The sequence below is a fragment of the Heterodontus francisci genome, chromosome 14 (assembly GCF_036365525.1).
Source record: "Heterodontus francisci isolate sHetFra1 chromosome 14, sHetFra1.hap1, whole genome shotgun sequence".
NCBI lineage: Eukaryota > Metazoa > Chordata > Chondrichthyes > Heterodontiformes > Heterodontidae > Heterodontus > Heterodontus francisci.
In genome coordinates, this window is record NC_090384.1 from 101,108,082 (window position 1) to 101,129,083 (window position 21,002).

The 21,002-nt window shown below is 45.2% G+C and overlaps 1 protein-coding gene across 5 annotated transcripts in view; it reads left to right on the forward strand.

Moving 5' to 3' along the window:
* The window catches only part of hipk3a (homeodomain interacting protein kinase 3a), a 259,278-nt gene that overhangs the window by 58,843 nt on the left and 179,433 nt on the right, over positions 1 to 21,002 (forward strand). For all 5 annotated transcript variants that reach the window (XM_068046630.1, XM_068046632.1, XM_068046633.1 and 2 more), the window contains one exon: positions 18,160 to 19,255. In XM_068046630.1, coding sequence (XP_067902731.1) covers positions 18,160 to 19,255 — 1,096 coding nt within the window. The remainder of the gene's footprint in view (positions 1 to 18,159; positions 19,256 to 21,002) is intronic.

Genomic DNA, 21,002 nt, shown 5'->3' on the forward strand with positions numbered 1-21,002 from the left:
TCCTCATAGCTGCATTTTTCCAGTCTTGGCAACATCCTCATAAATCTCCACTGTACCTTCTCTAGTGCAGTTACATTCTTTCTGTAATGAGGTGACCAGAACTGCACACTGTACTCCAGCTGTGGCCTAATCAATGAGTTACACAGTTCCAGCATAACCTCTCTGCTATTATATTCTGTACTTCGACTAATAAAGGAACGGATTCCATATGCCTTCATAACCACCTTATCGACCTGTCCTGCTAATTTCAGGGATCTCAAAGGTCCCTATCTTCCTCTACACTTCTCAGTATTTTCCCATTAATCCTGTATTCCTTTGCCTTGCTTGACCTCCCAAATGCATCACCTCACACTTTTCCAGGTTGAATTCCACTTGCCACTTTTCAGCCCATCTGACCAGACCATCAATATCTTCCTGTAGCCTACAGCTATCCTCCTTGCTATCTACCACACAGCCAATCTTTGTGTCGTCTGGACTTCTTGATCAAGCCCCCTACATTTATGTCCAGATGTTAATATTTACCACAAAAAGCAGGGGAGCCAGTACTGAACCCTGTGGAACGCCACTGGAAACAGCCCTCCAGTCGCTAAAACAGCTGTCAACAATAACCCTTTTGTTTCTTGCCACTGAGCCAATTTTGTATCCACCTTGCTGCGTTTCCCTGGATCCCATGGGATTTTATTTTTTTAACGAGTCTGCCATGTGGGACCTTGTCAAAAGATCAACTGCACTAACCCTCATCTATCTCCCTGGTTACTTCTTCAAAAAATTCGATCAAGTTGGTCAAACAAGATCTTCCCTTGACAAATCCATGCTGACTATCCTTGATTAACCTGTGTCTTTCTAAGTGACAGTTTATCCTGTCTTTCAAAATAGATTCCAATAATTTGCCCACTACTGAGGTTAGGCGGATTGGCCTGTAATTATTCAGTCTGTCCCTTGCTCTCTTTTTAACCAGAGGTACAATGTTAGCAGTTCTCCAATCCACACGTATCCAGTGAGGACTGGAAAATGATGGTCAGACCTTCAGCTCTTTCCTCTCTTGCTTCTTTTAACAGCCTAGATACATTTCATCTGGCCCTGGTGATTTATCAACTTTCAAGGATGCTAATCCCATTAATACTTCCTCTCTCCCTATGTTTATCACGTCCAATACTTCACACTCCTCCTCCTTAACTGCAATATCTGCATCGTTCCCCTCTTTTGTGAAGACGGATACAAAGTATTCATGAAGAACCATACCCACATCTTCCACTCCACGCAAAGGTTACTTTTTTTGACTTTTATGGGCCCTACTCTCTCCTTAGTTGGGATTTATTTGTATGTTATTTTTCATTCGTTCATGGGATGTGGACAGCACTAGCTAGGCCAGTATTTATTGCCCATTCCTAATTGCCCTTGAGAAAGTGGTGTTGAGCTGCCTTCTTGAACCGCTCCAGTCCTTGCGGTGTAGGTACACCCACAGTGCGTAAGGAAGGGAGTTCCAGGATTTTGACCCTACGACAGTGAAGGAACGGTGATATAGTTCCAAGTCAGCATGGCGTGTGACATGGAAGGGAACTTGCAGGTGGTATCCCATGCATCTGCTGCCCTTGTCCTACTAGGTCGTAAAGGTCGTGCATTTGGAAGGTGCTGTTGAAGGAGCCTTGGTGAGTTGCTGCAGTGCATCTTGTAGATGGTACACACTGCTGCTACTGTGTGTCGATGGTGGAGGGAGTGAATGTTTGTAGATGGGGTGCCAATCAAGTGGGTTGCTTTGTCCTGGATGGTGTCAAGCTTCTTGAGTGTTGTTAGAGCTGCACCCATTCAGGCAAGTGTAGAGTATTCCATGACACTCATGACTTGTGCCTTGTAGATGGTGGACAGGCATTGAGGAGACAGGAGGTGAGTTACTTGCTGCAGAATTCCCAGCCTCTGACCTGCTCTCGTAGCCACAACATTTCTGTGGCTGGTCCACTTCAGTTTCTGGTCAATTTTAACCCCCAGGATGTTGATAGTGGGGGATTCAGCGATGGTAATGTCATTGAACATCAAGGGGAGAGGGTTAGATTCTCTCTTGTTGGATATTGTCATTGCCTGGCACTTGTGTGGCACGAATGTTACTCGCCACTTACCAGCCCAAACCTGGGTGTTGTCCAGGTCTTGCTGCATCTGGGCATGGATTGCTTCAGTATCTGAGGAGTGACAAATGGTGCTGAACATTGTGCAATCATCAGCGAACATCCCCACTTCTGACCTTATGATGAAGGGAAGGTCATTGATGAAGCAGCTGAAGATGGTTGGGTCTTGGATACTACCTTGAGGAACTCCTGGGACTGAGATGATTGACCTCCAACAACCACAACCTTCTTCCTTTGTGCTTGGTATGACTCCCAACAGCGGAGATTTTTCCCCCTGATTCCCATTGACCAGTTTTGCAATGGTTCCTTGATGCCATACTCGGTCAAATGCTGCCCTGGTGTCAAGGATAGTCACTCGCACTCTCACCTCTGGAGTTCAGCTCTTTTATCCATGTTTGGACCAAGTCTGTAATGAAGTCAGGAGCTGAGTGGCACTGGCGGAACCCAAACTGAGTGTCAGTGAGCAGGTTATTGCTAAGTGCCACTTGATAGCACTGTCGATGGCCCTTCCATCACTTGTGAAAATGATTTAATGGCTATTTCTTTGTGTGTCATTTGGCCTCCCCCATAGATTGTATAGACATGATATTCTTATGCCAGTGATCATGAGTAGCCCCTCATATATTGAGTCATGCAGTGTATTGCTCACTTTTGGTGCATGCAGTACAGTGCAGTTCTACCACAAACTGATCTTTCTGGACTGTGGAAGCATTGGTAGAACTGTCTAAAATTGAAATATTACAACCCCTCGAGAGCAAGTTGTCTTTTGTGGTTTTCTTTGGTTCTTGCTGAGGAATCTAGGTGAAGGGCCAAGGCTCGTGGTGTCGCATACCACCAAGAAAAGATGAGGGAAATTGGATGAGTGGTTTGATGCCTCCAAGTTTAGGTCTAAAGGCCTAGAGAGGAATGGAAGACTAAGGAAGCTAAGGAGTTGCACATTTCTGAGGACCTTGGAGTGAATGAATTAGATCAAAAGAATAGGACCGATTTCACAGCATCAGGACCCCAGGATGCTCTAGTACTTTTTATTCTTATTGCTGAATGAGACATTAAACTGAGGGCCCTGTCTGCCCTCCTATGGCACTATTTCGAAGAAGAGCAGATATCCTGGCCAGCGTTTATCCCTCAACCAATGTCACTAAAACAGATTATCTGGTCATTATCATGTTGTTTGTGGGTTCTTGCTGTGCAAAAATTGGCTACTCTGACTACACTTCAAAAAAAAAAGTACTTAATTGGCTGAGAAATGCTTTGGACGCTCCTGGGGTTGTGCAAGACACTTTGCAAACGTAAGTCTGTTTTAGTTGTTAACCTGCAACTTTAAAAAAAAAAGGAAATCTACCTCTGCAAGTGTAGTCATTTTTTAACAGCCAAAGTAGGCGAGTTACCCCGTCAGATGCTTTGAAACAAGTTGTGAGAAGGTAGAGATGAGGTACTGTCTGTATGTAGAATGGCATAAAGAGACTCATGGCCTACCAACCAGTGACACAGCACCTATTGGCACTAGGCACCTTCTGCCTGGTGTAGCCTTCTCAATCCAAGGCCTGAATCGGTTAATTTCTTTAAAGCCCGTTACCTATAGAACAGAGAAACTTAATTAACTTAATTTCCCCTGCTACTCCTACCATCTTTCTGCACTCTGATTATTTGCCTTGGATGACATAATTTCAAAAAAATCCCTTTCCACTGAGAATTCAAGCCACATTGCATGGGTTTGGACCATTTTTCCATAAACTTAGTTCCTTAAAGATTGACGGGCAGGCTTGACTTCTGAGGAAGTTTTTTCCCCCTGTTGCTTATTTTAGCAGAAAATTCACGTCATGGGGGGAACAAGTGCCCAAGATGACAGACCGAAACAGCAAAATGCTTGACCGGATATCACAACCAAAGAAATGTATAGATTTAGGAGAAATCATATATTCTCACAAATGAGGATCGCCCAGTATCCTGCAAGAGACGCAGTCTCAGGTGAAGGTTGAAGACTTTGTTTTTTGAATGAGAGCAGAAACCTTAGTCTGGACTTACTGTGCTTCATTTTCACTCCTAGTAAAGTTAGGCTATGCTTCGAAGGGCACTAGCAGACCACCTACACAAGATAGAAATTGATTAAAAGCTGTCATTGAGGAACTGGGTGAGCGTTTGGTTCGCTGTTCGAATATCCCCTCCCTTTGGCTCATTGACAAGTTATTATTTGGCTGATAACGCTCCTGTGAAGTGCCTTGGGACACTTTACTACATTAAAGGCGCTACATAAAATGCAAGTTGTTGTTGCTGTTGCGATAGAATGTTTGCCTACTCTCCTTTTTAGCTTTGAGTTTATAAGGTGGAATTATCCACTGCCATTGTAAATTGGTTGACCCGTCACAGACTGTCCCCACCACTGTCTAACTTTGATCCTTTTGACACTCTTAAAGAGACCACAAAGGGTGTTTTGGCGTGTTAAACATCAGTAGACAATGGTCTTTGAAGATTATAGCATAGTTTTGGGGCAAAGTAGATGGTACTTTACTTTCCTGCAGAAGCTTGGTGCCTGTATTGGAAGATGTTCTACTCCCTAATTGACAAATACTAAAAATTAAAGGTAAATAAATCAGCTATTTTAAAAAAAAGTAATCTAACCTTCCAGCTCAGTTGATCAAACTAAAGTGCCTTAGGTTGTGACCTGCTCTGAATTGTTAATTATTTAAGACTAGCAAATCATGGAATCTTACAGTGTAGAAGGAGGCCATTTGGCCCATTGTGCCTCCAACTCTTTGAAAGAGCTATCCAATTTAGCCCCAGACCCAGCTCTTTCCCCATAACCCTGAAAATGAATTCTCTTCATGTGCATGCCCAATTATCTTTTGAAAGTTCCTATGGAATCTGCTTCCAGCACTCTTTCATTTGGTGCAAAGCTGTCTACTAGTTTTGGACCTTGTATGCTGCATCCTGATGCCACAATACACTGTTTTTATGACTCAATGACCAGTTGTTATTTGAATGGCTGAATGATGTCGAGACTTGCCAGCTTTGAAATTCTCTTGAAAATACATCTTGAAGAAGTAATGGAGGCAGGCAGAAAATTAAGTGGTGTTAATAGGCTGTTTACTCCGTTATTCCTGGGTTGGAAAGAGTATTTATTGAAATAATTCCCCTGCACCCGCCACAACCTATGGATATAATGTGTTAGAACTGCACAGATTCCACTTTGCTTTGAATTTAGCCATGTGTAATCAAATGTTGATTTTTCATAGATGGATGGGTGCAGGAAACCTTTGAGTGATACCACCGAATTACTTATTGAATGATTCCAGAGGTTTCTCTCTATTGCCATACTCAGAAGACCATTCCAAGAGTTAATCACTCTTTGAGTTGTTCTGACCGAGGTGGGAGGAGTGTGTTGTTTATTCTAGTTCCACTTCTCCATGGGTCACAACATATATTTAAATTTTTTCCCAGTTACTGATACGGTCAATCGTAGACTATATTTTTATCCCAGAATAAAACACACCAACCAGGTTTCTTTAAAGAACCAAAAAATTATCAGTTTATTATAAGACAAGTCTTAACCAAAAATTAAATAAAGCATAAACACACAGATTGAAATAATAAAGTTCCCTTTTTACCTTATTCCCTTACATACTCACAAGCACCCATGTACCGGTTAACTGGAAAATAAAGGGGCTTTTGTTTTTAGAGCTATTACAGACAGAAAAAACACACTTTGCCTGAATACTTGCTCATTCTTGAAGAAACAGCAGCTCCAAAACTGGCATACAGTCTAGCCTCCGAGTACACGTAGACAGGTCACTGGGATCTTTCAGAACAGTTCCTTTCAGGCAGCGTTGAGAATTAATTTAGCAGGCTTTTCTTCAAAGACAGGAGATGACATGAGTTGACACATAGAAAAATACAGCACAGAACAGGCCCTTCGGCCCACGATGTTGTGCCGATCCTTTGTCCTCTGTCAAGGACAATTTAATCTATACCCCATCATTCTCCTTTATCCATATACCTATCTAAAAGCCGTTTGAAAGTCCCTAAAGTTTCTGACTCAACAACTTCCCCAGGCAAGGCATTCCATGCCCCGACCACTCTCTGGGTAAAGAACCTTCCCCTGACCTTCCCCTGACATCCCCCTTATATCTCCCACCCTTCACCTTAAATTTATGACCCCTTGTAACGCTTTGCTCCACCCGGGGAAAAAGTTTCTGACTGTCTACCCTATCTATTCCCCTGATCATCTTATAAACCTCTATCATGTCACCCCTCATCCTTCTCCGTTCTAATGAGAAGAGGCCTAGAATGTTCAGCCTTTCCTCGTAAGACTTATTCTCCATTCCAGGCAACATCCTGGTAAATCTCCTCTGCACCCTCTCCAAGGCTTCCACATCCTTCCTAAAATGAGGCGACCAGAACTGCACACAGTACTCCAAATGAGGCCTTACCAAGGTCCTGTACAGCTGCATCATCACCTCACGGCTCTTAAATTCAATCCCTCTGCTAATGAACGCTAACACCCCATATGCCTTCTTCACAGCCCTATCCACTTGAGTTGCAACTTTCAACGATCTATGCACATAGACCCCAAGGTCTCTCTGCTCCTCCACATGCCCAAGAACCCTACCGTTAACCCAGTATTTTGCATTCGTGTTTGTCCTTCCAAAATGGGCGACCTCACACTTTTCAGGGTTAAACTCCATCTGCCACTTTTCAGCCCAGCACTGCAACCTATCCAAGTCCCTTTGCAGACGACAATAGCCCTCCTCGGTATCCACAACTCCACCAACCTTTGTATCATCTGCAAATTTACTGACCCACCCTTCGACACAGTGGACTTCTCAGAGTCTTTTAGAGAGGTGCTGGAAAGCTGAGCTGGGTTGTGGTCTTTTCCCCTTCCTTGGGAATTCTCTTCTCTCCTTGGAAGTTCTCTCCCTTTTTATGCAGTTTCACCCCAACTCAAAACAATTCAAAAGCGAAAGCGACAACAGGAGATCAGCCTTTTGACCTCCATCAATCTTGATCTGTCACGTCTTTGTAAACAACTGCTCCAGGTGTCCAAAGTTCTCTGTTGTTTATTGAGCTGGAAGTCAGGTCGAATCCCTCCTTGGCCTTGCCGCTCCCTATCTCTGTTATCTCCTACAGCCCCACAACCCTCCGAGATCTCTGTTTTGTTTCAATTCTGACCAACTTCAACATCCCCTATTTTGATTGCTCCACAATTGGCAGATGTGCTTCCAGCTGCCTATGCCCGAAGTACCCTCCCTAAGCCTTCCCAACTCTCTACTTCTCTCTTCTCCTTTAAGATGCTCCTTAACACCTGCCTCTTTAACCAAGGTTTTGGTCACCTATTCTAGTATCTCCTACTGTGGCTTAGTGCTCCTGTAAAGGGGCTTGAGATGTTTTACTATTTTAAAGGTGGTAGATAATACAGGTGAGAAGGGGGTGATGAGCAGAACATACTATGGGGTAGGATATGGGCAGCTGTGGAAGATGAGAGCTAAAGGTAGATAAAAGAACAAAAATGCGAGAGAGATTTTTCTTCTCTCTCTCCCCCCCTCTCCCTCTTCTACCCCCTCTCTTTTTCCCTCAACCCACTGTTGCCTTTGCATTAGCACAAGCCTGAGAGCTTGGCACCTCTTGATTGGAAAAATTATGAGGCTCAGGGATGTCTATTGACACTGCCACCCATAGACTTAAGTTTAGAGTGTGGGATGGGCAACAGAGAGACCAAGAATACGTCTGATCCTGTGATTGATTGTTGAGCAGGTAATTATTGGTTTTCATAGTGTTACGGGAGGAGTGCACTGTTTATTCTAGTTCTACTTCTCCACGGGTCACAACATATATTTACATTTTTTCCCACTTAGTGATCCGGTCAATCATAGACTCTATTTTTATCCCAGAATAAAACACACCAACCAGGTTTCTTGAATAAAAAACTAAATTATCAGTTTATTATAAAACAAATCTTAACCAGGAATGAAGTAAGCATAAACACAGAGATTGAAATATTAAAGTTTCCTTTTTACCTTAGCCCCTCACACTCACACGCACCCATATACCGGTTAACAGGAAAAGTAAAGGGATTTTTGTTTTTAGAGCTCGATTACTGACACAAAACGCACTTTGGCTGAATACTTGCTCATTCTTGAAGAAACAGCAAATGAGATATGTTGTGTTCCAAAACTGGCATACAGTCTGGCCTCTGAGTACACGTAGACAGGTCACTGGGATCTTTTAGAATAGTTCTTTTCAGGCGGTGTTGAGAATTAATTTAGCTGGCTTTTCTTCAAAGACAGAAGACGAGATGAGTTGACACAGTGGACTTCTCAGGGTCTTTTAGAGAGGTGCTGGAAAGCTGAGCTGTGTTGTGGTCTTCTCTCCTTTGGGAATTCTCTTCTCTCCTTGGATGTTCTCTCCCTTTTTATACAGTGCAACCCTAATTCAAATCTGAATTCAAAAGTGAAACTGACAACAGGAGGTCAACCTTTTGACCTCCATCAAGCTTGACCTGTCACTTCTTTGTAAACAACTTTTCCAGGTTTTTCCAAGTTTTCTGTTGTTAATTGAGCTGGAAGTCGATGGTTTCCTGGAAAGGCTTGTTTTCCTCACAAGGCCTCTCAGTGCCCCTTGAAAAAACATTTTCAGGGACTGTTTTTCAAAATCAAGTGGTCTTTACGTGACCCCTTTGAACCTCAAAGTTTAACACTTCTTCAATCTTTCAAAAATTAATCCTCTAAAAATATATTTAACAAAACACAGAGGCACTTTCCTCTTCTTCTTCTTTGGCCTCCTTGTCTCGAGAGACAATGGGTAAGTGCCTGGAGGTGGTCAGTGGTTTGTAAAGCAGTGCCTGGTGTGGCTATAAAGGCCAATTCTAGAGTGACAGACTCTTCCACAGGAGCTGCAGATAAAATTGGTTGTCGGGGCTGTTACACAATTGGCTCTCTCCTTGCGCTTCTGTCTTTTTTTCCTGCCAACCGCTCTGGCGATCACTGGCAACTGATTCCCACGACTTGTGATCAATGTCACAGGACTTCAAGTCGCGTTTGCAGACGTCTTTAAAGCGGAGCCATGGACGGCCAGTGGGTCTGATACCAGTGACGAGCTCGCTGTACAATGAGGCCTTGGGGATCCTGCCATCTTCCATGCGGCTCACATGGCCAAGCCATCTCAAGCGCCGCTGGCTCAGTATGGTGTATATGCTGGGGATGTTGGCCGCCTTGAGGACTTCTGTGTTGGAGATACGGCCCTGCCACCTGATGCCAAGGATTCTCCGGAGGCAGCGAAGATGGAATGAATTGAGACGACGCTCTTGGATGACATATGTTGTCCAGGCCTCGCTGCCGTAGGGCAAGAAACTGAGGACACAGGCTTGATACACTTGGACTTTTATGTTCTGTATCAGTGTGCCATTTTCTCACTCTCTCTTGGCCAGTCTGGACATAGCAGTGGAAGCAGTTCCCATGCGCTTGTTGATTTCTGCATCGAGAGACAGGTTACAGGTGATAGTTGAGCCGAGGTAGGTGAATTCTTGAACCACTTCCAGAGCGTGGTCGACGATATTGATGGATGGAACATTTCTGACGTCTTGTCCCATGATGTTCGTTTTCTTGAGGCTGATGGTGAGGCCAAATTCTTTGCAGGCAGCCGCAATCCTGTCAATGAGTCTCTGCAGACAGTGTGAGATGTTAATGCAGCATCATCAGCAAAGAGGAGTGCCCTGATGAGGACTTTCCATACTTTGGTCTTTGCTCTTAGACGGGCAAGGTTGAACAACTTGCCACCTGATTTTGTGTGGAGGAAAATTCCTTCTTAAGACTTGAACGCATGTGAGAGCAGCAGGGCGAAGAAGATCCCAAACAGTGTAGGTGCGAGAACACAGCCCTGTTTCACGCCACTCAGGATAGGAAAGGGGTCTGATGAGGTACCGCTATGCTGAATTGTGCCTTTCATATTGTCATGGAATGAGGTGATGATACTTAGAAGCTTTGGTGGACATCTGATCTTTTCTAGTAGTTTGAAGAGACCACGTCTGCTGACGAGGTCAAAGGCTTTGGTGAGATCAATGAAAGCAACGTAGAGGGGCATCTGTTGTTTACGACATTTCTCCTGTATCTGACGAAGGGAGAACAGCATGTCAATGATGGATCTCTCTGCTGGAAAGCCACACTGTGCCTCAGGGTAGACATGCACAGCCAGCTTCTGGAGCCTCTTTAAAGCGACTCGAGTGAAGACTTTCCCCACTATGCTGAGCAGGGAGATTCCACGGTAGTTGTTGCAGTCACTGCGGTCACCCTTGTTCTTATAGAGGGTGATGATATTGGTATCGCGCATGTCCTGTGGTACTGCTCCCTCATCCCAGCACAGGCAAAGCAGTTTGTAGAGTGCTGAAAGTATAGCAGGCTTGGCATTCTTGATTATTTCAGGGGTAATGCCGTCCTTCCCAGGGGCTTTTCCGCTGGCTAGAGAATCAATGGCATCATCGAGTTCCGATTTTGTTGGCTGTACGTCCAGCTCATCCACGACTGGCAGAGACTGGGCTGTATTGAGGGCGGACTCAGTGACAACATTTTCCCTGGAGTACAGTTCTAGATAGTGCTCCACCCAGCGGTCCATTTGCTTGCGTTGGTCAGTGATTGTGTCCCCTGATTTAGATTTGAGGGGGGGCGATCTTCTTGATGGTTGGCCCAAAAGCTCTGTTAATGCCATCATACATTCCTCTGATGTTTCCAGTGTCGGAGGCCAACTGAATATGACTGCATAGGTGTTGCCAGTAGTCATTTGCGCAGCGCCTGGCTGTTCTTTGTGCAGTGCTTCTGGCTGCTTTAAGTGCTACGGATGTTAACTCGCTGGGGGCTTTCTTGTAGTTCAGCAGTGCAATGCGCTTAGCGGCTATGACAGGTTCCAGCTCTTCAAAGTGAGATTGAAACCAGTCTGCATTCTGCTTCACACGTTTGCCATAGGTGCTCATTGCTGAGCCATAGATGGCATCTCTGATGTGGGCCCACTTGGTCTCTGCATCCCCTGTAGGAGTGTTTTGAAGGGCTTTTTCAAGTGAATTTAGAAACTTATGTAACAGCTGTGGATAAGAAATTCTGCTCGTGTTGATGCGCGGGCGGCCCTTCTGCTTGGAGTGATGCAGCTTCTTTGGTTTGAGTCTAACCTTGCTGCACACGAGGGAGTGGTCGGTGTCGCAGTCCGCACTGTGGAAGCTGCGTGTGATTTGAACGCTGTTTAAAGAGGCTCGCCTTGTGACGATGAGGTCCAGCTGGTGCCAACGAGGTGATCTTGGGTGCCTCCAAGAAACCTGGTGACAGGGTTTAGTATGAAAGAATGAGTTGGTGATGCAGAGGTTATGATAGGTACACAACTCCAGCAGTCTCTGTCCATTCTCATTCATCCTTTCAATGCTATAGCGCCCCAGGCAGGAGGGCCATGAGTCATGGTCGGCCCCAACCCTGGCATTAAAGTCCCCCAGCAGGAACAGATGTTCGGTATTGGGGATGCTACTAATGATATTATGGAGTACCTCGTAGAACTGGTCTTTAGCTTCAGGTGGGGAGCAGAGTGTTGGAGCATAGATGCTGAGTAGGTGTAATGGACCAGACGCGGTGAGCAGTCGGATGGACAGTATGCGTTCCGAGCCATTTGAGGGTGGCTCTATCATGCTGAGCAAAGAGTTTCTGACGGCGAAGCCCACTCCATGCTGTCTTGGTTGTTCAGGATCCCAACCCTGCCAGAAGAAGGTGCAGTCTTGCTCTCTTAGAGATCCGCTCGCAGGGAGGCGTGTCTCCTGAAGTGCTGTAATGTCCACATTGAGTCTACTGAGCTTGTTGTTAACGATGGCGGTCTTCCGAGAATCGTTGATTTGTGTAAGGTCTTCCGACATGCCAGGACACATAGTTCTGACGTTCCAGCTTGCAAACTGAAGGGCTGGTACCTTCTTTCCTTTTTTTGTCGTGCTGTTTGGTGCAGTGTTGCAGTCCGCTTTTCGGGCAATGACCCTGAGCTCCAAGCACCCATTGAAGCAGGTGGACTGTGATGGGACAGAACCTTATTGACCAGGGGCTGCCCGGTTTGAGGCGGGCGGTAGCTGTCCAGTGAGATGCGATGACCTCTCCCACAGACAAAGGCAACCCATGGCGCCCAATCGCTACGCCAATTGAGCTGGACTTAAAACACGTAACTGCTGCCTTCCGTGTTGTTTTGGTCGCTGTGAGGCAGCTATGGAGTGACCGCTCTATGGCGCATGCCTGGGCGGATGTATGGAGGTTGTGAGTTTCCCAAGCGTCAAAACACCCCTCTCGGCCTTCCTGGTGGGGTCCAAAGGAGTGCAGAGGACGACATTTGGCACCGGTATGGCTGCAGCAACTGCCGGAAACATGCCAACGGTGACACATGGCCGCCTTCGGGGTTCCGCTCCGGATTTTCTGTTAAGGTTTACTCCCTTCGCCTTCTCTCCCGAGACGCCCACAAGGCAGTGGGGTTGTTCGGGCCCCTGCTCAGGGATTGGTGGATGCCGGTGGGGGGGGAAGGGGGTGCGAGGGGGAGCTGGGAAGGGGGCTGCAGGGGGGTAGGGGATGGGGTGCCAGGGGGGTAGGGGAGTGGGTGCCAGGGGGTGGGGGGAAGGGGGTGCCAGGGGGGTGAGCTGGGAAAGGGGGCGCGAAGAGGGTGCGGGGGGGAGGGAGTGGAGGAAGAGGGAGCGGGGCGGAAGGGGGTGCAGGTAATAAAACATTTCATCAGCTCCCACCATTGTCCTTTAGTGATCTGAATGCTGATGGGGTACCTTCGTTAGTTGGTTAGTCGTAATGCACTTAAGAAAGGACCTCATCAGGGTAATCGGGCTCTCGGTGAACCTGTTCGCTTCCGTCTGCATCGTCTTCGTCAACAAGTGGATCACGACCCTGGCGAGCAGGCCAGCTCACAGCCTGCACGGCCTCCTCAATTTCAGCGTCCCCCGGTGTACAGCATGGAAGGAGGCACTTTCCTAATAATAGTTAATCGTGAAACATCTGACGTTACCCAATTGAAATAACTTCCTCACATGAAATAAATGCAGTACATGTTACGCAAAGTTACTGAGGGCATTCATCAGCTTGAAACTATAACAAAAGTTGTTCAAATATAACTAATTTCTATTTAGGGAACTGTGAGCAGTACGCTGCTCTGAGTTTTTTTTTCTACAACACTTCCTCAGTTTCCCTTGGTTGAAGGTGATTTTCTCACATTTCAGAACCAGTCACAGTCATACCTAGCTGACTCCAACGTATGTCTGTATTTTCCATTTATGACACTTTGTCGGGGTCCTCTGTGAAATCCTTGCTTCCAGGCTGGTTTCGCTGTCTGACAGCATGAGCGCCGGCCCATCCGACCTGTATGGTTGCTGCCACAGGTAGCTATAGGCAGCCCTGTAGTACAAAGGAAGGTATTGGTGCAAGCTGCAGCTTCTGTGTGCCTGAGTTTGGAGTGGGTAGCCTGGACTTTCCAGGGCTCTCTGCTGCGCTCCTGAAAGACTCATCGCAAACAATGAAGCCTGAGTTGTCATCGTTGAACAGGAAGTGTTGTCACAATGCCTGGGTAGCTTCCTCTCAATCCTGTTACCTAGAGCTTAACATGTTTTGGTTCAAGACTCTGAACAGCAAATGGCAAGCGCACAAGCAAAAACCAGGGTAAGGCTGCTGCATGTACCTTCCAATATTTTAGATTGTAATTTAGTGCAATCTTTTGTGAATATTGGGAATTTTTAGTTTTATGCATTCTATTAACATCTGTGGCACATAATTGAAAGTTTTCAGCAGAACTTCTGCTTTTACAAAGAACAGCAGTGACCAGAAGGAGGTGCTTGGACTTACACTGAATAACCCGAGTCTTTTTTTAATTAAAGGGTTTCTACTGTTTTTCCCGTGCTTTTAGAAACAAAATAGAAAGTAGTTTGGGTGGTTATTGATTCTTTTCGCTGGGCATATGGGGGATGGTTGCATACTGAATTTTGCAATCGTATCATGATGGTCTTGCCCTGGTTACCCCATTTTTATAAATAAAAGCAGGCACAACAAATTTGTTGAATATTTGTGTTTAAACTACATGCGCTGTGGCGATGATTGAAGGTAGCTGGTTATTGAGGCTGGTGTTTAGAGGAAACTGATTTAAAACACACTCTCTTGACGTGGTGTGCATTGTGAAGCACCCTGATTTGATGGGCCGTCCTTCCTTTTTGACAATTGTCACCCTCAACCCAATGAAGATTGGGCCTATATTCTCTGGAGTTTAGAAGAATGACTGATCTCATTGAATCACAGAAAATTCTTCCAGGACTTGACCAGGTAGATGCTGAGGGACTGCTTCCCCTGACCGGCGAGCTTAGAACAAGGGGACATAGTCTCAGGATAAGGGGTCGGCCTTTCAGTTATATTCAAGATCGAGGTCGATAGATTTTGAGACACTAAGGGAATCAAGGGACATGGGGATAGGGTGGGAAGTGGAATTGAGGTAGAAGAGCAGCCATGATCTCATTGAATGGCGGAGCAGGCTCGATGAGACTAGTGGCCTACTTCTATTTTTTATGTTCTTATGTTGCTGTTCAAAATGGGGAATCTTCACATTGACAATCTCTTTAAGCTATCTTGGCTTTGAACAGGAGTCTGTTCCTGCTCTGTGCACTAAAAATGACAGCTATTTATTTTGACTTGTATGCTAAAGAAGAGGTAGACAGACTGGAGCAATATTCCATTCTGAGCACTGTGTGTGGTGAGTGCCTTGTCATTGTTTGAAGAGTGAGCAGGACTCAATCAGGTAGGTAATCTTTTTCCCTTAATGTGCACTAAGATAGAAATAAAAGGATATTGCAAGGTAAATCTGTTTTTTTTATGTTGGTAATCTGATTTTATTCTTAGCAACATTACTGCTGATGGTAGCACTTTTCTTATATTAAAAATGATTAAACATGGGAGCCTCAGCGTTCTTGTTAATGCATGACTCCCACATACTGAACTCTGCAGACACAGGCTGAACTGTGCTAGTGTGCAGGAGACTGTCTTTGCTCACTAGCAGGTCTTCCTGAACTTCTCACAGTTTAATGATATTAACTTTCTCAGAAGAAAGTTAAAAACTCATCATTTAATGTTGTCATTAGTGGCCTTTTATACCTGTCATTGAAATATCTTCCTTCCTACAACTAAAGACTTGACGGTCTTTATTTAAAAGATAACTGTTGTGATCATGTGTGCTCTTCTTTTCTAGAACCTTGGCAGATTTTTTTTCATGCTTCATTGGAATGCATAACGGCAAAGTGGTTTATCTCAGCATATTTCCCTCATGGCTCAGTGACACTATCCACTGGGGAGAAAGATGCCAGGCTCCATGCCCAAGTTTGGACTGAATTAGGTGAACTCAGCCTAGGCATTAGGCTGCCCCTGTTTGGTATTCAGTTGAATTCACCTGCTCAAACTGTGCACATCTGGGCCTCAGCTGGGGGGCAGGCATATGGTGCTATGGTGTCCTGGCTGGCCTCCATAAACCCTTCATAAACTTGAGTGCATCCAAAACTCTGCTGCCTGTATCCTAACTTGCACCAAATCCCATTCACCCATCAACCCTGCACTTGTTGATGTACATTGGCTCCTAGTATAGCAACAATTTTAAAATTCATATCCTTGTTTTCAAATCCCTTCGTGGCCCTCTCTTCCTATCTCTGTGACCCTTTCAACCCTCTGATATCTCTGCGCTCCTCCAATTCCAGCCTCTTGTGCATTCCTGATTTTAATCGTTCCATCATTGGAGGCCGTGCCTTCAGCTGCCTGGGCCCTAAGCTCTGGTATTCTCTCCCTAAATCTCTCCCCCTCCCACTCCTCCTTTAAGACGCTGCTTTAAAACCTACCTACCAATTTTTTTGTCACCTGTCCTGAGATATCCTTAAGTGGCTCAGTCACAAATTTTGTATGACAGCATTTCTGTGAAATGCCTGGTGGCGTTTTGCTATGTTAAAGGAGCTATATAAATGCAAATTGTTATTAACATACAAGAATAATGGCTACATGGGTAAGATATTAGTATTTAAAAAAACGCACACACTTAATGTGATGATCAGAGCACCCCCTTTGTGACACCACACTGTGATGCACTTAGCTCGGTACCTGGTGACACTTGCTGCATTTATATTGGGAGATGTAGAGTGACACAGGACAATTTCCTGGCAGGCATATAGCCCTATTTCTCTGCTATTATCGACTGCTGCTAAAATTCAGCTGTGTAACGCAGCGTAAACTGTGTGTATCAGCCCTAGTCTTGACAATAATGTCCACCATCTAATTGCCCAGTAGGACAAGGAATTCTTTCCATTTACCTACCCAAGCAAAACTTGCCAACTGTCGTAACTCACCATCTTCAGAAATGATTTTCTATCAATATTGAATATTCTAAAGGATATTGTATTATGTGCTGGATTGCAGGGCATTTCTGCATGTGAATATTGCCGTAAATTAAAAGAGTTTTGACAGTTTTTAAATTTGGTGTTGACGTTCTCTTGAAGTTCTTGGTGAGTAGAAAGGTGCTTGAAAGGCAAGCATTTTCATTCCTTTTTAAAGAACGTTTTTTCTTTTTTAACCATGCTCAGAATAATTTAACTTCCCATCAAGATTCTGCCAGTGAAATCTTTTTTTAGTTAACCTAATCTTAGCTTTATTTCCTGTTTGCAGTCGGAATTGGGACATTTGTTTGAGGTCGTAGCCCTTGCGTCTGTGAGTCTACTGGTTGTGGGCTGCAGCCCCATTCCAGAGCTTGAGCATGTAACCTAGACTGGCTGTTTGGTGCAGTACTGAGGGAGCACTGCATTGTTGGTGGTTTGTTGGATGAGACAACAGACAGTGGATGTAAAACATCCCACCACACAAGAAGAGTTGGGGGGTGGGGTGCGGTGGGGGTGTTCTCCCTCTGTCGTTGGTGAACACTTCTCAATCAACATTACTAAAACAGATTGCACTGGTTATTTATTACATTGGTGTTTGTGGCCACTTTCTCTGAGCAAATAGCCTTCTCTTTAAAAGAATTTAAGTGAAATGCTTTGGGACATCCTAAGCACATGAAAGGTACTATTTAGCCACAGCAATTGTGGGGCCCAGAATCTGTAGAAGATGCAAGAGCAATCAGATTAGTTTATTACTGGACAGGCTCACCTTCAGAGAAGTTAAAGATAAGGAAGGTATGTTGTGTGCAGCATAATTCATATCCCATTGGTTTGTATAGTCTCAAAACTTCTAAATGGCTCACTCACAGATGTTTTAACAGTGACCCAAATTATTGTCACATACTTGTCCATTATGTATTTCTCTTTAAGAATGCAATCATTACACACTGTATGGTAATGCTGATTTTATTTACAGCTTTAATTTTCTTTGCACGTTCCACTGTGTTCCCCTGTCAGTGTGCACTGAATAGTCTAACAGTTACAGTGTTCAGTGAATCAAGTGGGGAGCTGGTTCATCTCGTTCCCAGCTGTAAAGGAACAGCAGTTTGAGCCAGTGTTAATGGCCTGAAGGCCATCCCCAGCAAGGTTTTTATGGATTGTACTTCTCTGCACTTCATTGTTTGGAGGGGGTCTCTGCAGTTCTTGGCCAATGCCGTAGATTATCAAAGTTTCAATGAGTAGTTTAACTGTATGTTAAATGTCCAGGTTCTTTCCTACTTACTCTTCATGCTGGCCTCTTGTTGCTCAAAATACACCTGCAGCTGAGGAGGAGGGAATTGTTTGGTTGCTGCTGGCAGTGCTTGCAATTCCTATGATTGATTGACCGGTGGCACATTTTATTCGCAGGGGCCAATTTGGACCATGTCCATCTCTCTGCCTTTCCACATGGCATTTTATTTAGCAATAGCTTTCTGAAGCTTGTCCAACTAAGGCCCCAGATACTTGGGAGTCTTGGCTATCTGGCTGGGACTTAAGTAGGGATTGCCATGTGCTACAGGGTTAGGGCCCCAGCGTGAGATTTTGTGTGTCTGAAGGAGTACAATTTGCGCCGTCTGCCTGTTCATTAATCTCTTTCTTTCTTTGCCCACGCAGGTATGGCCTCACAAATTTTGGTCTGCCCTCCACACTTTTATCAAACTCAGACAAGTGCCTTTTGTAGTGTGAAGAAACTGAAAGTCGAGCCAAGTAGTTGCGCGTACCATGAGAGAACTTGTCCGCGGACTTACGTGAACGGACGGAACCTCGGAGTTGCCCACCCGTCTCACGTGGTTAACTCTTCCTTTCAGCTGAAGAACTCCATCGGGAGACCTCGTGGACAGAACATTTTGGTGGCAGCAAGTGCCATTGCGTTAAATCCATCTTGTGCCGCCGGGGTGACAGCAGCGCAGGCGCCGCAGCAACCTCTGGCGGTGGCGCCCCAAGGGGAGAGGCCTGGAGGCAGTCTAACCTCACTGGAGAGCTACCAGCGATGCGGACTGAAGAGAAAGAGTGAGGAGCTAGATAACAGAGGTAGCGCCATGCAGATTGTGGATGAGCTGTCTATAATGCCAGCAATGTTGCAGACGGGTGTGGGGAATCCGGTCACCGTGGTGACCGCTACCTCAAAGCAGAACAGCGCGAGTGGCGATGGAGATTACCATCTGATGCAGCATGAAGTGCTGTGTTCGATGAAGAATACCTATGAGGTCCTCGACTTCCTCGGACGTGGGACCTTTGGCCAGGTGGTGAAATGTTGGAAGCGGGGGACGAATGAGATAGTGGCGATAAAGATTTTAAAAAATCACCCCTCTTATGCACGGCAGGGGCAAATTGAAGTCAGTATTCTGGCACGACTGAGCAACGAAAATGCAGATGAGTTTAACTTTGTGCGTGCCTATGAGTGCTTTCAGCACCGGAATCATACGTGTTTGGTGTTTGAGATGTTGGAACAGAACTTATACGACTTTTTGAAGCAGAACAAGTTTAGTCCACTGCCCCTAAAGGTGATCAGGCCAATCCTGCAGCAAGTGGCCACTGCACTGAATAAACTAAAGAGCCTTGGTTTAATCCACGCGGACCTCAAACCGGAGAATATCATGCTGGTCGATCCCATCCGGCAGCCTTACAGGGTGAAAGTAATCGACTTCGGGTCAGCCAGTCATGTGTCCAAAGCTGTGTGTTCAACATATTTGCAGTCGAGGTACTACAGGTGAGTGCCCGCGTTTGTCTGCAGCCACATTTGGCGGAATGAGGAGCCGTGGCTAGAAACATTTTTTCCTGTTAGGATCCAAACACTTTATAATTTGGAAGCTTGCAGATTTGGTTTTATAACTCAGGGCTTGGTTCCAGGAAAGAAGAAAAGAATGGTTGGTTGAATGTCGTGCTGCATTTTGTGGGGAATTTTGAGTGAAGTTTGTACTAAGCTTGCCACGTTTCTCTAGTTCGCTTACAGGTGCACTCTTTTTTTTTTCTCTCACACTGCTGCAGTGATTGATTTGGAAGCTTTACATTTTATCCCCTTGTGTTTAAGCATGCCGAGTTTGAATTTTGCAACAGCAGCTACAGGTTTCCTGGTCCTTGGATTGTTGGTTTTCCTGTGCAGTGGGTGAATATGAAATTGCAGTGGTTTTCTGATGTTGTTCTGTCGAGAAAGACTGCACGTTGTTATCATACAGACCAGAAGGCCCCAGGGTTGCATTAAATGAGCTTATTTTAAGCGGGGTAACAGGTAGCCCAGTCCAGTTGGCATTCACACCCCTGGGTTAGGGGCGGTGAAAATTGAACCCACCAGTTCTCAGACCCTATGGGAGGGGGAAAGATTTATGTGCCTGTTTCCGACGATGTCACCTGGCTATTTTGAATACTGGAATGGAATGGTAGTGCTGGATCAACAACTAGAGCTGTCCACCAGCGTTTCGGAATTGTGGTTTCCTCTGCCTGCTGTTGCTCAGGACAAGCTTGGCACAAAAATACAGCAGAAAAGGAACAGCACAAAGGAATCTGTTATACATTTCCCTCTGTTTCACTGATAAAACGATGAGGAGGGAATACCACACTTTTTTAAAATTATGGGCGACGCTGGGGTAGGGGAGGTGATGGTTTAGTGCACCAGCATTTCATGGTATGCTGTTAGTGGGATGAAGCAATAGGCTTCCGCTTGATGGAGAGATTCCCAGGAGTTGACGATTCCTCGCAGTGCTGTGGTGTTCTTGGCACTGATGTGGAAGTTTTAAAAAATAATTCCTGGAAAACAGTTGCACAACACTTGTCACCTGTGCCAGCTAACCTCTCAATGTCAGACAGTTTTATTTAGAGAATTGAGTGTTATATTCAATCTGTCCATCCACCCAGTTTATCTCTAATCAATTTGGAGATACACCCATCACATTTTCGGTATCACACATGAACAGTTCTGCACTTAACGTAAAAAGGTCCAAGAGAGAAGAAGGGAAGAGCTAGTCCTTGCTTGCTAAGTTCTTCCAACTTTGGGGAAAACCCATGGATATGCAAATAGCTGCCAATCTCCAGATAACCATCGGCTCTCTACTTAACCTCAGGATTTACCTTGTTCACCGTAATTAAATCATGTGTTCTTAAAGAGACAAACAAAACGCTGTGTTGAGGTATAATAATGCTGACCTTATAAACCGTGTCGTTTCTTACTGTCTGTGAGCAATGTCCTGGAAGATTCCAATATTCTTAGGGTTAGTGTAGTTTGCCGCCTGTAACCTTGCGCAAGGTTGGTGCTTGTTTCTTGTGATAAGTTGCATTTATAGAGTTGACAATTTATTCATTGTCATGATGGGAAGCCCAGTGCTTTGGGCTGAAGTGAGACCTCAGGATTGCCTATTGTACGTGGATATGGGGGACAGGGAAGATTTATTTGGTCAGGGGAGAGTCTAAAGAGGAGATTATGACTGGTTCCGAGTGCATTAGATTTTGGTTTCTCCTTAGCG